Source organism: Bombina bombina, chromosome 4 (assembly GCF_027579735.1).
Source record: "Bombina bombina isolate aBomBom1 chromosome 4, aBomBom1.pri, whole genome shotgun sequence".
Lineage (NCBI taxonomy): Eukaryota > Metazoa > Chordata > Amphibia > Anura > Bombinatoridae > Bombina > Bombina bombina.
Genome location: NC_069502.1, coordinates 993,325,645 through 993,339,471, shown reverse-complemented (window position 1 = coordinate 993,339,471; position 13,827 = coordinate 993,325,645). Strand labels below are relative to the sequence as shown.

The window sequence follows — 13,827 nt, the reverse complement described above, 5'->3', positions numbered from 1 at the left end:
CAAGAGGGTAATACTTCACAACCCAAACCAGCCTGGAGACCGATGCAAGGCTGGAACAAGGGTAAGCAGGCCAAGAAGCCTGCCACTGCTACCAAAACAGCATGAAGGGATGGCCCCCGATCCGGGACCGGATCTGGTGGGGGGCAGACTTTCTCTCTTTGCTCAGGCTTGGGCAAGAGATGTTCAGGATCCTTGGGCACTAGAAATAGTTTCTCAAGGTTATCTCCTGGAATTCAAGGAACTACCCCCAAGGGGAAGGTTCCACAGGTCTCAATTATCTTCAAACCAAATAAAAAGACAGGCATTCTTACATTGTGTAGAAGACCTGTTAAAGATGGGAGTAATTCATCCAGTTCCAATAAGAGAACAAGGGATGGGGTTTTACTCCAACCTGTTCATAGTTCCCAAAAAAGAGGGAACATTCAGACCAATTTTAGATCTCAAGATCCTAAACAAATTTCTCAGGGTTCCATCGTTCGAAATGGAAACCATTCGAACGATCCTTCCCACCATCCAGGAAGGTCAATTTATGACCACGGTGGATTTAAAGGATGCGTACCTACATATTCCTATCCACAAGGAACATCATCAGTTCCTAAGGTTCGCTTTTCTGGACAAGCATTACCAGTTTGTGGCACTTCCATTCGGATTAGCCACTGCTCCGAGAATTTTCACAAAGGTACTAGGGTCCCTTCTAGCGGTTCTAAGACCAAGGGGCATTGCAGTAGTACCTTACTTGGACGACATCCTGATTCAAGCGTCGTCTCTGTCAAAAGCAAAGGCTCATACGGACATCGTCCTAGCCTTTCTCAGATCTCACGGATGGAAAGTGAACATAGAAAAAAGTTCTCTGTCCCCGTCAACAAGAGTTCCCTTCTTGGGAACAATAATAGATTCCTTAGAAATGAGGTTTTTTCTGACAGAGGTCAGAAAATCAAAAATTCTAAGCTATTGTCAAGTACTTCATTCTGTTCTTCGTCCTTCCATAGGGTAGTGCATGGAAGTAATAGGATTGATGGTTGCAGCAATGGACATAGTTCCTTTTGCACGAATTCATCTAAGACCATTACAACTGTGCATGCTCAGACAGTGGAATGGGGATTATACAGACTTGTCTCCGACGATTCAAGTAGATCAAAAGACCAGAGATTCACTCCGTTGGTGGCTGATCCTGGACAACCTGTCGCAGGGAATGAGCTTCTGCAGACCAGAGTGGGTCATTGTCACGACCGACGCCAGTCTGGTGGGCTGGGGCGCGGTCTGGGAACCCCTGAAAGCTCAGGGTCTATGGTCTCGGGAAGAATCTCTTCTCCCGATAAACATTCTGGAACTGAGAGCGATATTCAATGCTCTCAAAGCTTGGCCTCAACTAGCAAAGGCCAAATTCATAAGGTTTCAATCAGACAACATGACGACTGTTGCATATATCAACCATCAGGGGGGAACAAGGAGTTCCCTGGCGATGGAGGAAGTGACCAAGATAATTCAATGGGCGGAGAATCACTCCTGCCACTTGTCTGCAATCCACATCCCAGGAGTGGAAAATTGGGAAGCGGATTTTCTGAGTCGTCAGACATTCCATCAGGGGGAGTGGGAACTCCATCCGGAAATCTTTGCCCAAATAACTCAATTATGGGGCATTCCAGACATGGATCTGATGGCGTCTCGTCAGAACTTCAAGGTTCCTTGCTACAGGTCCAGATCCAGGGATCCCAAGGCGACTCTAGTAGATGCACTAGTAGCACCTTGGACCTTCAACCTAGCTTATGTATTCCCACCGTTTCCTCTCATTCCCAGGCTGGTAGCCAGGATCAATCAGGAGAGGGCTTCGGTGATCTTGATAGCTCCTGCGTGGCCACGCAGGACTTGGTATGCAGACCTGGTGAATATGTCATCGGCTCCACCATGGAAGCTACCTTTGAGACAGGACCTTCTTGTTCAAGGTCCATTCGAACATCCGAATCTGGTCTCCCTCCAACTGACGGCTTGGAGATTGAACGCTTGATTTTATCAAAGCGTGGGTTTTCAGATTCTGTAATAGATACTATGATTCAGGCTAGAAAGCCTGTAACTAGAAAAATTTACCATAAAATATGGAAAAAATATATCTGTTGGTGTGAATCTAAAGGATTCCCATGGAACAAGATAAAAATTCCTAAGATTCTATCCTTTCTACAAGAAGGTTTGGAGAAAGGATTATCTGCAAGTTCTCTGAAGGGACAGATCTCTGCTTTATCTGTTTTACTTCACAAAAGACTGGCAGCTGTGCCAGATGTTCAAGCATTTGTTCAGGCTCTGGTTAGAATCAAGCCTGTTTACAGACCTTTGACTCCTCCCTGGAGTCTAAATCTAGTTCTTTCAGTTCTTCAAGGGGTTCCGTTTGAACCCTTACATTCCGTAGATATTAAGTTATTATCTTGGAAAGTTTTGTTTTTGGTTGCAATTTCTTCTGCTAGAAGAGTTTCAGAGTTATCTGCTCTGCAGTGTTCTCCGCCCTATCTGGTGTTCCATGCAGATAAGGTGGTTTTGCGTACTAAGCCTGGTTTTCTTCCGAAAGTTGTTTCCAACAAAAATATTAACCAGGAGATAGTTGTACCTTCTTTGTGTCCGAATCCAGTTTCAAAGAAGGAACGTTTGTTACACAATTTGGACGTAGTCCGTTCTCTAAAATTCTATTTAGAGACTACTAAAGATTTCAGACAAACATCTTCTTTGTTTGTTGTTTATTCTGGTAAAAGGAGAGGTCAAAAAGCAACTTCTACCTCTCTTTCTTTTTGGCTTAAAAGCATTATCCGATTTGCTTATGAGACTGCCGGACGGCAGCCTCCTGAAAGAATCACAGCTCACTCCACTAGGGCTGTGGCTTCCACATGGGCCTTCAAGAACGAGGCTTCTGTTGACCAGATATGTAAGGCAGCGACTTGGTCTTCACTGCACACTTTTGCCAAATTTTACAAATTTGATACTTTTGCTTCTTCGGAGGCTATTTTTGGGAGAAAGGTTTTGCAAGCCGTGGTGCCTTCCATTTAGGTGACCTGATTTGCTCCCTCCCTTCATCCGTGTCCTAAAGCTTTGGTATTGGTTCCCACAAGTAAGGATGACGCCGTGGACCGGACACACCTATGTTGGAGAAAACAGAATTTATTCTTACCTGATAAATTACTTTCTCCAACGGTGTGTCCGGTCCACGGCCCGCCCTGGTTTTTTTAATCAGGTCTGATGAATTATTTTCTCTAACTACAGTCACCACGGTATCATATGGTTTCTCCTATGCATATTTCCTCCTGTACGTGGGTCGAATGACTGGGGTAGGCGGAGCCTAGGAGGGATCATGTGACCAGCTTTGCTGGGCTCTTTGCCATTTCCTGTTGGGGAAGAGAATATCCCACAAGTAAGGATGACGCCGTGGACCGGACACACCGTTGGAGAAAGTAATTTATCAGGTAAGCATAAATTCTGTTTTTTTTATTTACTCACATTACTGAATAGATATAACGTTTGCTGATGGTGTATGAACGTTTATTACATATTGGTTCATAAAACTTTATTCTGGGGCCCAGTTTTTTCCACATGGCTGACTAGATTTTGCCTAGGGATAGTTTTTTTTAGGCCCTTTCACTGTGAGTACAGGCTGGGAGGGGCCTATTTTCGGCCTAAATTGTGCATTCGTTTTTGCAGTTTGAGACATCCAGCTTCCCTGAAGGAGTCCCCTGAACATTTAGGACCTCTCTAAAGGGTTTTTGTGCCTTCCAAAGTCGTTGTATGGGCAGGTAGGGCCACAGTAGAGCTGTGGCAGTTTTGTGTGACTGTTTAAAAACGTTTATATCGTTTTTTTGATCCGGTTTTGAAACTAAGGGGTTAATCCTCCATTTGCAAGTGGGTGCAATGCTCTTTTAGCCTATTATACACACTGTAAAAATTTCGTAAGATTTATGGCTTTTTTCACTGTTTTGCAGTTTCTGTGATTGTTTTTTTCTCTTAAAGGCACAGTACCGTTTTTATTTTCTGCTTGTTCACAGTTATTAAAGTGTTTTCCAAGCTTGCTGATCTCATTACTAGTCTTTTTAAACATGTCTGACATATAGGAAACTTATTGTTCATTATGTTTAGAAGCCATTGTGGAACCCCCTCTTAGAATTTGTACCAAATGCACTGATTTTACTATAGATTACAAAGACCATATTCTGGCTTTAAAAAATTTATCACCAGAAGAAATTGACAAGGAGGAAGTTATGCCGTCTAACTCTCCCCACGTGTCAGTTCCTATAAATCCCGCTCAGGGGACGCCTAGTACATCTAGCGCGCCCATTGCGTATACCTTGCAAGACATGGCGGCAGTTATGAATCATACCCTTGCAGAGGTATTATCTAAACTGCCAGGATTGCCAGGAAAGTGAGACAGCTCTGGGACTAGAATAAATACAGAGCTCTCTGACGCTTTAGTAGCTATGTCTGATACACCCTCACATTATACTGAAGCTGAAGCAGGGGAGCTTCAATCTGTGGGTGAATTTTCTGATTCAGGGAAGATACTTCAATCTGATTCTGATATGTCTACATCTAGTTGGGGGCAGACTCTCTCTCTTCGCCCAGGCTTGGGCAAGAGATGTCCAGGATCCCTGGGCATTGGAAATTGTGTCCAAGGGTTATCTTTTGGAATTCAAAACCTCTCCCCCAAAAGGGAGATTGCATCTCTCACTTTTATCTGCAAACCAGATAAAAAGAGAGGCATTCTTACATTGTGTTCAAGACCTTCTAATTATGGGAGTGATCCACCCAGTTCCGCAGGAGGAACAGGGTCAGGGCTTCTATTCAAATCTGTTTGTAGTTCCCAAGAATGAGGGAACATTCAGACCAATCTTAGATCTCAAAATCTTAAACAAATTTCTCAGAGTTCCATCCTTCAAGATGGAGACTATTCGAACCATCCTTCCTATGATCCAGGAGGGTCACTATATGACTACCGTAGACCTAAAGGATGCTTATCTTCACATCCCGATACACAAAGATCATCATCATTTTCTCAGGTTTGCCTTTCTAGACAGGCACTACCAGTTTGTGGCTCTTCCCTTCGGGTTGGCCACGGCACCAAGAATCTTAACAAAGGTTCTAGGGTCCCTTCTAGCGGTCCTAAGGCCGCGGGGTATAGCAGTAGCCCCTTACTTAGACGACATTCTGATACAGGCGTCGACTTTTCAAGTTGCCAGGTCCCACACGGGCATTGTTCTGGCATTTCTGAGGTCCCATGGGTGGAAGGTGAACGAAGAAAAGAGCTCTCTATCACCTCTAACAAAAGTTTCATTCCTAGGGACTCTGATAGATTCGGTAGAAATGAAGATTTACCTAACAAAGGCCAGATTGTCAAAACTTCTAGACTCTTGCAGTGTTCTTTATTCCACTTCTCGTCCTTCTGTGGCTCAGTGTATGGAAGTAATCGGTTTAATGGTAGCGGCAATGGACATAGTACCGTTTGCCCGCCTACATCTCAGACCGCTGCAACTTTGCATGCTCAGTCAGTGGAATGGGGATTACACAGATTTGTCCCCTCTACTAAATCTGGATCAAGAAACCAGGGATTCTCTTCTCTGGTGGCTATCTCAGGTCCATCTGTCCAAGGGGATGAGCTTCCGCAGGCCAGACTGGACTATAGTAATGACAGATGCCAGCCTTCTGGGCTGGGGTGCAGTCTGGAACTCCCTGAAGGTTCAGGGCTCGTGGACTCAGGAGGAGACACTCCTTCCGATAAACATTCTGGAACTAAGAGCGATATTTAATGCTCTTCAGGCTTGGCCTCAGCTTGCTGCGGTCAGGTTCATCAGATTTCAGTTGGACAATATCACGACTGTAGCCTACATCAACCATCAAGGGGGAACAAGGAGTTCCCTTGCAATGTTAGAGGTTTCAAAAATAATTCTATGGGCAGAGGTTCACTCTTACCATCTATCAGCTATCCATATCCCAGGAGTAGAGAACTGGGAGGCGGTTTTTCTAAGTCGGCAGACTTTTCATCCGGGGGAGTGGGAACTCCATCCGGAAGTGTTTGCACAGTTGATTCAACGTTGGTTCAAACCAGAATTGGATCTCATGGCGTCTCGTCAGAACGCCAAGCTTCCACCGTTTTCTCTGCTCCCTTGTCTGATTGCCAAGATCAAGCAGGAGAGAGCTTCGGTGATTTTGATAGCACCTGCGTGGCCATGCAGGACTTGGTATGCAGATCTGGTGGACATGTCATCCCTTCCTCCATGGACTCTACCGCTGAGACAGGACCTTCTACTTCAGGGTCCTTTCAACCATCCAAATCTAATTTCTCTGTGTCTGACTGCTTGGAGATTGAACGCTTGATTTTATCAAAATGCTGTTTCTCTGAGTCAGTCATTGATACCTTAATTCAGGCTCGAAAGCCTGTCACCAGAAAAATCTATCATAAGATATGGTGTAAATATCTTCATTGGTGTGAATCCAAGGGTTACTCATGGAGTAAAGTCAGGATTCCCAGGATATTATCTTTTCTCCAAGAGGGATTGGAGAAGGCATTGTCAGCTAGTTCCTTAAAGGGACAGATTTCTGCTCTGTCTATTCTTTTGCACAAGCGTCTGGCGGATGTTCCAGACGTTCAGGCGTTTTGTCAGGCTTCAGTTAGAATCAAGCCTGTGTTTAAACCTGTTGCTCCGCCATGCAGTTTAAATTTAGTTCTTAAGGTTCTTCAAGGGGTTCCGTTTGAACCTCTGCATTCCATAGATATCAAGCTTTTATCTTGATAAGTTCTGTTTTTGGTAGCTATTTCTTCGGCTCGAAGAGTTTCAGAGTTATCTGCCTTACAGTGTGATTCCCCTTATCTGATCTTCCATGCAGATAAGGTAGTTTTGCGTACCAAACCTGGGTTTCTTCCTAAGTTGGTATCTAATAAGAATATCAATCAGGAGATTGTTGTTCCGTCACTGTGTCCTAATCCTTCTTCAAAGAAAGAACGTCTATTACATAATCTTGACGTGGTTCGTGCTTTAAAGTTTTATTTACAAGCTACTAAGGATTTTCGTCAAACATCGGCATTGTTTGTTGTTTACTCTGGACAGATAAGAGGCCAAAAGGCTTCAGCAACTTCTCTTTCCTTTTGGTTAAGAAGTATAATCCGCTTATTTTATGAGACTGCTGGCCAGCAGCCTCCTGTAAGAATTACAGCTCATTCCACTAGAGCAGTGACTTCCACATGGGCTTTTAAAAATGAGGCTTCTGTTGAACAGATTTGCAAGGCGGCGACTTGGTCTTCGCTCCATACTTTTTCTAAATTCTACAAATTTGATACTTTTGCTTCTTCGGAGGCTATTTTTGGGAGAAAGGTCTTACAGGCCTTTCTCTCCCTTCATCCGTGTCCTAAAGCTTTGGTATTGGTATCCCACAAGTAATGGATGATCCGTGGACTGGATACACCTTACAAGAGAAAACGAAATTTATGCTTACCTGATAAATTTATTTCTCTTGTGATGTATCCAGTCCACGGCCCGCCCTGTCTTTTTAAGGCAGGTGTTTTTTAAATTTTTAAACTACAGTCACCACTGCACCCTATAGTTTCTCCTTTCTCTTGCTTGTCTTCGGTCGAATGACTGGGAGGTGGCAGTTAGGGGAGGAGCTATATAGACAGCTCTGCTGTGGGTGATCTTCTTGCAGCTTCCTGTTGGGAAGGAGAATATCCCACAAGTAATGGATGATCTGTGGACTGGATACACCACAAGAGAAATAAATTTATCAGGTAAGCATAAATTTAGTTTTTTCCTGCCATCTAGTGCTCCAGGCATGTTCACGCTACCTATCTAAGTATCTCTTCAACAAAGCATACCATGAGAACAAAGCACATATGATAATATAAGTTAATTGGAAACTTAAGGGACACCAAACTCAATTTTTCCTTTTGTGATTCAGATAGAGCATGCAATTTTAAGCAACTTTCTAATTTACTCCTGTTATCAATTTTTCTTCATTCTCTTGTTTTTTTTATTTGAAAAATAAGGCATCTAAGCTTGTTTTTTTTTTGGTTCAGTACGCTGAACAGCACTTATTTATTGGTGGATTAATTTGCCACCATTCAGCAAAGACAATCCAGGTTATTCACCAAAAATGGGCCGGCATCTAAACTTACATTCTTGAATTTCAAATAAAGATACCAAGAGAATGAAGAAAATGTGATAATAGGAGTAAATTAGAAGGTTGCTTAAACTTTCATGCTCTATCTGAATCACGAAAAAAAAAACATTTGGGTACAGTGTCCATTTAAGTAATAAATTGTTCAGTTATTGTGTGTTTATTTGCAGCTAATGCCAGGTTATCTGCTTGGCTACTAGGGACAAGTCCCACAGAAGAAGTAGTTTTATGTGAAAATACATTTTTTATAAAACATTTTACTGTAATCCATTTTGGCTTTTTAATGGATCACTTAATTTGTGAGAACTATGTTCCTTAATATTTGTTAAAAGCAATATATGAAATATTTACAGGTCATTTATAAAGTCTTACTTTTTGTTTTTGCAGAGTAAAAAATATCCATTTCCCCTAAATATACTATGATTATACTTTATGCTTTATAAATATCCATGTCCCCTACATATACTATATGATTATACTTTATGCTTTATAAATATTAATTTCCCCTACATATACTATATGATTATACTTTATAAATATCCATGTCCACTACATATTCTATATGATTATGCTTTATAAATATCAATTTCCCCTACATATACTATATGATTATACTTTATAAATATCCATTTCCCTTACATATACTATATGATTATACTTATTGCTTTATATTATATGTTCAAGTTTATAATAATCATTTTATTTCAATGACTTGTCCATATATTTATTAGGAATCCATGCAAGGGAGTTCAGATGAAACCGCTAACAGTGGCGAGGATGCAAGCAGTGGACCTGGTAGCAGCAGTGGGCATAGTGATGGATCCAGCAATGAAGTGAACTCTAGCCATGCAAGCCAATCTGCTGGGAGCCCAGGCAGCGAGGTGCACTCGGAAGACATTGCTGATATGGAAGCCCTAAAAGATGATGAGGAGGAGGATGAGCATTCGCATAAAAACAGCAGGGTGGCAGAGCTTCAGAAGAGAAAATTGGAATCCCAAGCGGGTATTTGTATGGGTGAATCTCAAGGGTCGGCAGACAGGAACTTAGTCAGTAGTGAATCAGGCAAGGACCTGGTTTTTAATTCAGAGTCTGTTCAACCAGGTGATACCCGTATTCGCATCTTGGATGCCTGCTCTCATCCCGAAGAGCCTGATCACGATATGGCAGGAGAAATGAGTGGTGGTCACCTACAAGGCTCTCATGACACTTGCATCGCACGCACTGGAGACTTTCTTGGAGAAGCTATTGGAAATGAGCTGTTCAACTGCAGGCGGTTTATTGGACCTCAGCACCACCATCACCATCATCATCACCACCACCACCATCATCACCACCACCACCATCACCATCATGAGGGGTAGGTTACTTTGTTTCATTTTATACTGAAAATTATTATTTTCTCCAACATAGGTGTGTCCGGTCCACGGCGTCATCCTTACTTGTGGGATATTCTCTTCCCCAACAGGAAATGGCAAAGAGCCCAGCAAAGCTGGTCACATGATCCCTCCTAGGCTCCGCCTACCCCAGTCATTCTCTTTGCCGTTGTACAGGCAACATCTCCACGGAGATGGCTTAGAGTTTTTTAGTGTTTAACTGTAGTTTTTCATTATTCAATCAAGAGTTTGTTATTTTCAAATAGTGCTGGTACGTACTATTTACTCAGAAACAGAAAAGAGATGAAGAATTCTGTTTGTATGAGGAAAATGATTTTAGCAACCGTAACTAAAATCCATGGCTGTTCCACACAGGACTGTTGAGAGCAATTAACTTCAGTTGGGGGAACAGTTTGCAGTCTCTTGCTGCTTGAGGTATGACACATTCTAACAAGACGATGTAATGCTGGAAGCTGTCATTTTCCCTATGGGATCCGGTAAGCCATGTTTATTACGATTGTAAATAAGGGCTTCACAAGGGCTTATTTAAACTGTAGACTTTTTCTGGGCTAAATCGATTGATTATTAACACATATTTAGCCCTGAGGAATCATTTTATCTGGGTATTTTGATATAATAATATCGGCAGGCACTGTTTTAGACACCTTATTCTTTAGGGGCTTTCCCCAAGCATAGGCAGAGTCTCATTTTCGCGCCGGTGTTGCGCACTTGTTTTTGAGAGGCATGGCATGCAGTCGCATGTGAGAGGAGCTCTGATACTTATAAAAGACTTCTGAAGGCGTCATTTGGTATCGTATTCCCCTTTGGGTTTGGTTGGGTCTCAGCAAAGCAGATACCAGGGACTGTAAAGGGGTTTAAAGCTTAAAACGGCTCCGGTTCCGTTATTTTAAGGGTTAAAGCTTCCAAAATTGGTGTGCAATATTTTCAAGGCTTTAAGATGCTGTGGTGAAAATTTGGTGAATTTTGAACAATTCCTTCATGTTTTTTCGCAATTGCAGTAATAAAGTGTGTTCAGTTTAAAATTTAAAGTGACAGTAACGGTTTTATTTTAAAACGTTTTTTGTACTTTCTGATCAAGTTTATGCCTGTTTAACATGTCTGAACTACCAGATAGACTGTGTTCTGAATGTGGGGAAGCCAGAATTCCTATTCATTTAAATAAATGTGATTTATGTGATAATGACAATGATGCCCAAGATGATTCCTCAAGTGAGGGGAGTAAGCATGGTACTGCATCATTCCCTCCTTCGTCTACACGAGTCTTGCCCACTCAGGAGGCCCCTAGTACATCTAGCGCGCCAATACTCCTTACTATGCAACAATTAACGGCTGTAATGGATAATTCTGTCAAAAACATTTTAGCCAAAATGAACCCTTGTCAGCGTAAGCGTGGCTGCTCTGTTTTAGTTACTGAAGAGCATGACGACGCTGATATTAATATCTCTGAAGGGCCCCTAACCCAATCTGAGGGGGCCAGGGAGGTTTTGTCTGAGGGAGAAATTACTGATTTAGGGAACATTTCTCAGCAGGCTGAATCTGATGTGATTACATTTAAATTTAAATTGGAACATCTCCGCATTTTGCTTAAGGAGGTATTATCCACTCTGGATGATTGTGAAAATTTAGTCATCCCAGAGAAACTATGTAAAATGGACAAGTTCCTAGAGGTGCCGGGGCTCCCAGAAGCTTTTCCTATACCCAAGCGGGTGGCGGACATTGTTAATAAAGAATGGGAAAGGCCCGGTATTCCTTTCGTCCCTCCCCCCATATTTAAAAAATTGTTTCCTATGGTCGACCCCAGAAAGGACTTATGGCAGTCAGTCCCCAAGGTCGAGGGAGCGGTTTCTACTTTAAACAAACGCACCACTATTCCAATAGAGGATAGTTGTGCTTTCAAAGATCCTATGGATAAAAAATTAGAAGGTTTGCTTAAAAAGATGTTTGTTCAGCAGGGTTACCTTCTACAACCCATTTCATGCATTGTCCCTGTCACTACTGCCGCATATTTCTGGTTTGATGAACTGCTTAAGGTGCTCGATAGTGACTCTCCTCCTTATGAGGAGATTATGGACAGAATCAATGCTCTCAAATTGGCTAATTCTTTCACTCTAGACGCCTCTTTGCAATTGGCTAAGTTAGCGGCTAAGAACTCTGGGTTTGCTATTGTGGCGCGCAGAGCGCTTTGGTTGAAATCTTGGTCGGCTGATGCGTCTTCCAAGAACAAGCTACTAAACATTCCTTTCAAGGAAAACGTTGTTTGGTCCTGACTTGAAAGAGATTATCTCTGATATCACTGGGGGTAAGGGCCACGCCCTTCCTCAGGATCGGCCTTTCAAGGCAAAAAATAGACCTAATTTTCGTCCCTTTCGTAAAAACGGACCAGCCCAAGGTGCTACGTCCTCTAAGCAAGAGGGTAATACTTCTCAGGCCAAGCCAGCTTGGAGACCAATGCAAGGCTGGAACAAGGGAAAGCAGGCCAAGAAACCTGCCACTGCTACCAAGACAGCATGAAATATTGGCCCCCGATCCGGGACCGGATCTGGTGGGGGGCAGACTCTCTCTCTTCGCTCAGGCTTGGGCAAGAGATGTTCTGGATCCTTGGGCGCTAGAAATAGTCTCCCAGGGTTATCTTCTGGAATTCAAGGGACTTCCCCCAAGGGGGAGGTTCCACAGGTCTCAGTTGTCTTCAGACCACATAAAAAGACAGGCGTTCTTACATTGTGTAGAAGACCTGTTAAAAATGGGAGTGATTCATCCTGTTCCATTAAGAGAACAAGGGATGGGGTTCTACTCCAATCTGTTCATAGTTCCCAAAAAAGAGGGAACGTTCAGACCAATCCTAGATCTCAAGATCTTAAACAAATTTCTCAAGGTCCCATCGTTCAAGATGGAAACCATTCGAACTATCCTTCCTTCCATCCAGGAAGGTCAATTCATGACCACGGTGGATTTAAAGGATGCGTATCTACATATTCCTATCCACAAGGAACATCATCGGTTCCTAAGGTTTGCATTCCTGGACAAACATTACCAGTTCGTGGCGCTTCCTTTCGGATTAGCCACTGCTCCAAGGATTTTCACAAAGGTACTAGGGTCCCTTCTAGCGGTGCTAAGACCAAGGGGCATTGCAGTAGTACCTTACCTGGACGACATTCTGATTCAAGCGTCGTCCCTTCCTCAAGCAAAGGCTCACACGGACATTGTACTGGCCTTTCTCAGATCTCACGGCTGGAAAGTGAACGTGGAAAAGAGTTCTCTATCCCCGTCAACAAGGGTTCCCTTCTTGGGAACAATTATAGACTCCTTAGAAATGAGGATCTTTCTAACAGAGGCCAGAAAAACAAAGCTTCTGGACTCTTGTCGGATACTTCATTCCGTTCCTCTTCCTTCCATAGCTCAGTGCATGGAAGTGATCGGTTTGATGGTGGCGGCGATGGACATAGTTCCTTTTGCGCGCATTCATCTAAGACCATTACAACTGTGCATGCTCAGTCAGTGGAATGGGGACTATACAGACTTGTCTCCGAAGATACAAGTAAATCAGAGGACCAGAGACTCACTCCGTTGGTGGCTGTCCCTGGACAATCTGTCTCAAGGGATGATGTTCCACAGACCAGAGTGGGTCATTGTCACGACCGACGCCAGTCTGATAGGCTGGGGCGCGGTCTGGGGATCCCTGAAAGCTCAGGGTCTTTGGTCTCGGGAAGAATCTCTTCTACCGATAAATATTCTGGAACTGAGAGCGATATTCAATGCTCTCCAGGCCTGGCCCCAGCTTGCGAGGACCAGGTTCATACGGTTTTCAATCAGACAACATGACGACTGTTGCATACATCAACCATCAGGGGGGAACAAGAAGTTCCCTAGCGATGGAAGAAGTAACCAAAATTATTCTTTGGGCGGAGTCTCACTCCTGCCACCTGTCTGCTATCCACATCCCAGGAGTGGAAAATTGGGAAGCGGATTTTCTGAGTCGGCAGACATTGCATCCGGGGGAGTGGGAACTCCATCCGGAAATCTTTGCCCAAGTCACTCACCTGTGGGGCATTCCAGACATGGATCTGATGGCCTCTCGTCAGAACTTCAAAGTTCCTTGCTACGGGGCCAGATCCAGGGATCCCAAGGCGGCTCTAGTGGATGCACTAGTAGCACCTTGGACCTTCAAACTAGCTTATGTGTTCCCGCCATTTCCTCTCATCCCCAGGCTGATAGCCAGGATCAAGCAGGAGAGGGCGTCGGTGATCTTGATAGCTCCTGCGTGGCCACGCAGGACTTGGTATGCAGATCTGGTGAATAT

The 13,827-nt window shown here is 43.5% G+C and overlaps 1 protein-coding gene across 3 annotated transcripts in view; it reads left to right on the top strand.

Moving 5' to 3' along the window:
* USP34 (ubiquitin specific peptidase 34) overlaps nt 1-13,827 on the top strand; it is a 1,226,195-nt gene that overhangs the window by 352,197 nt on the left and 860,171 nt on the right. For 2 of the 3 annotated variants that reach the window (XM_053712050.1, XM_053712048.1), the window contains exon 14: nt 8,868-9,493. In XM_053712050.1, the coding sequence (XP_053568025.1) occupies nt 8,868-9,493 (626 nt within the window). The remainder of the gene's footprint in view (nt 1-8,867; nt 9,494-13,827) is intronic. The other variant, XM_053712051.1, reaches the window with a different exon arrangement.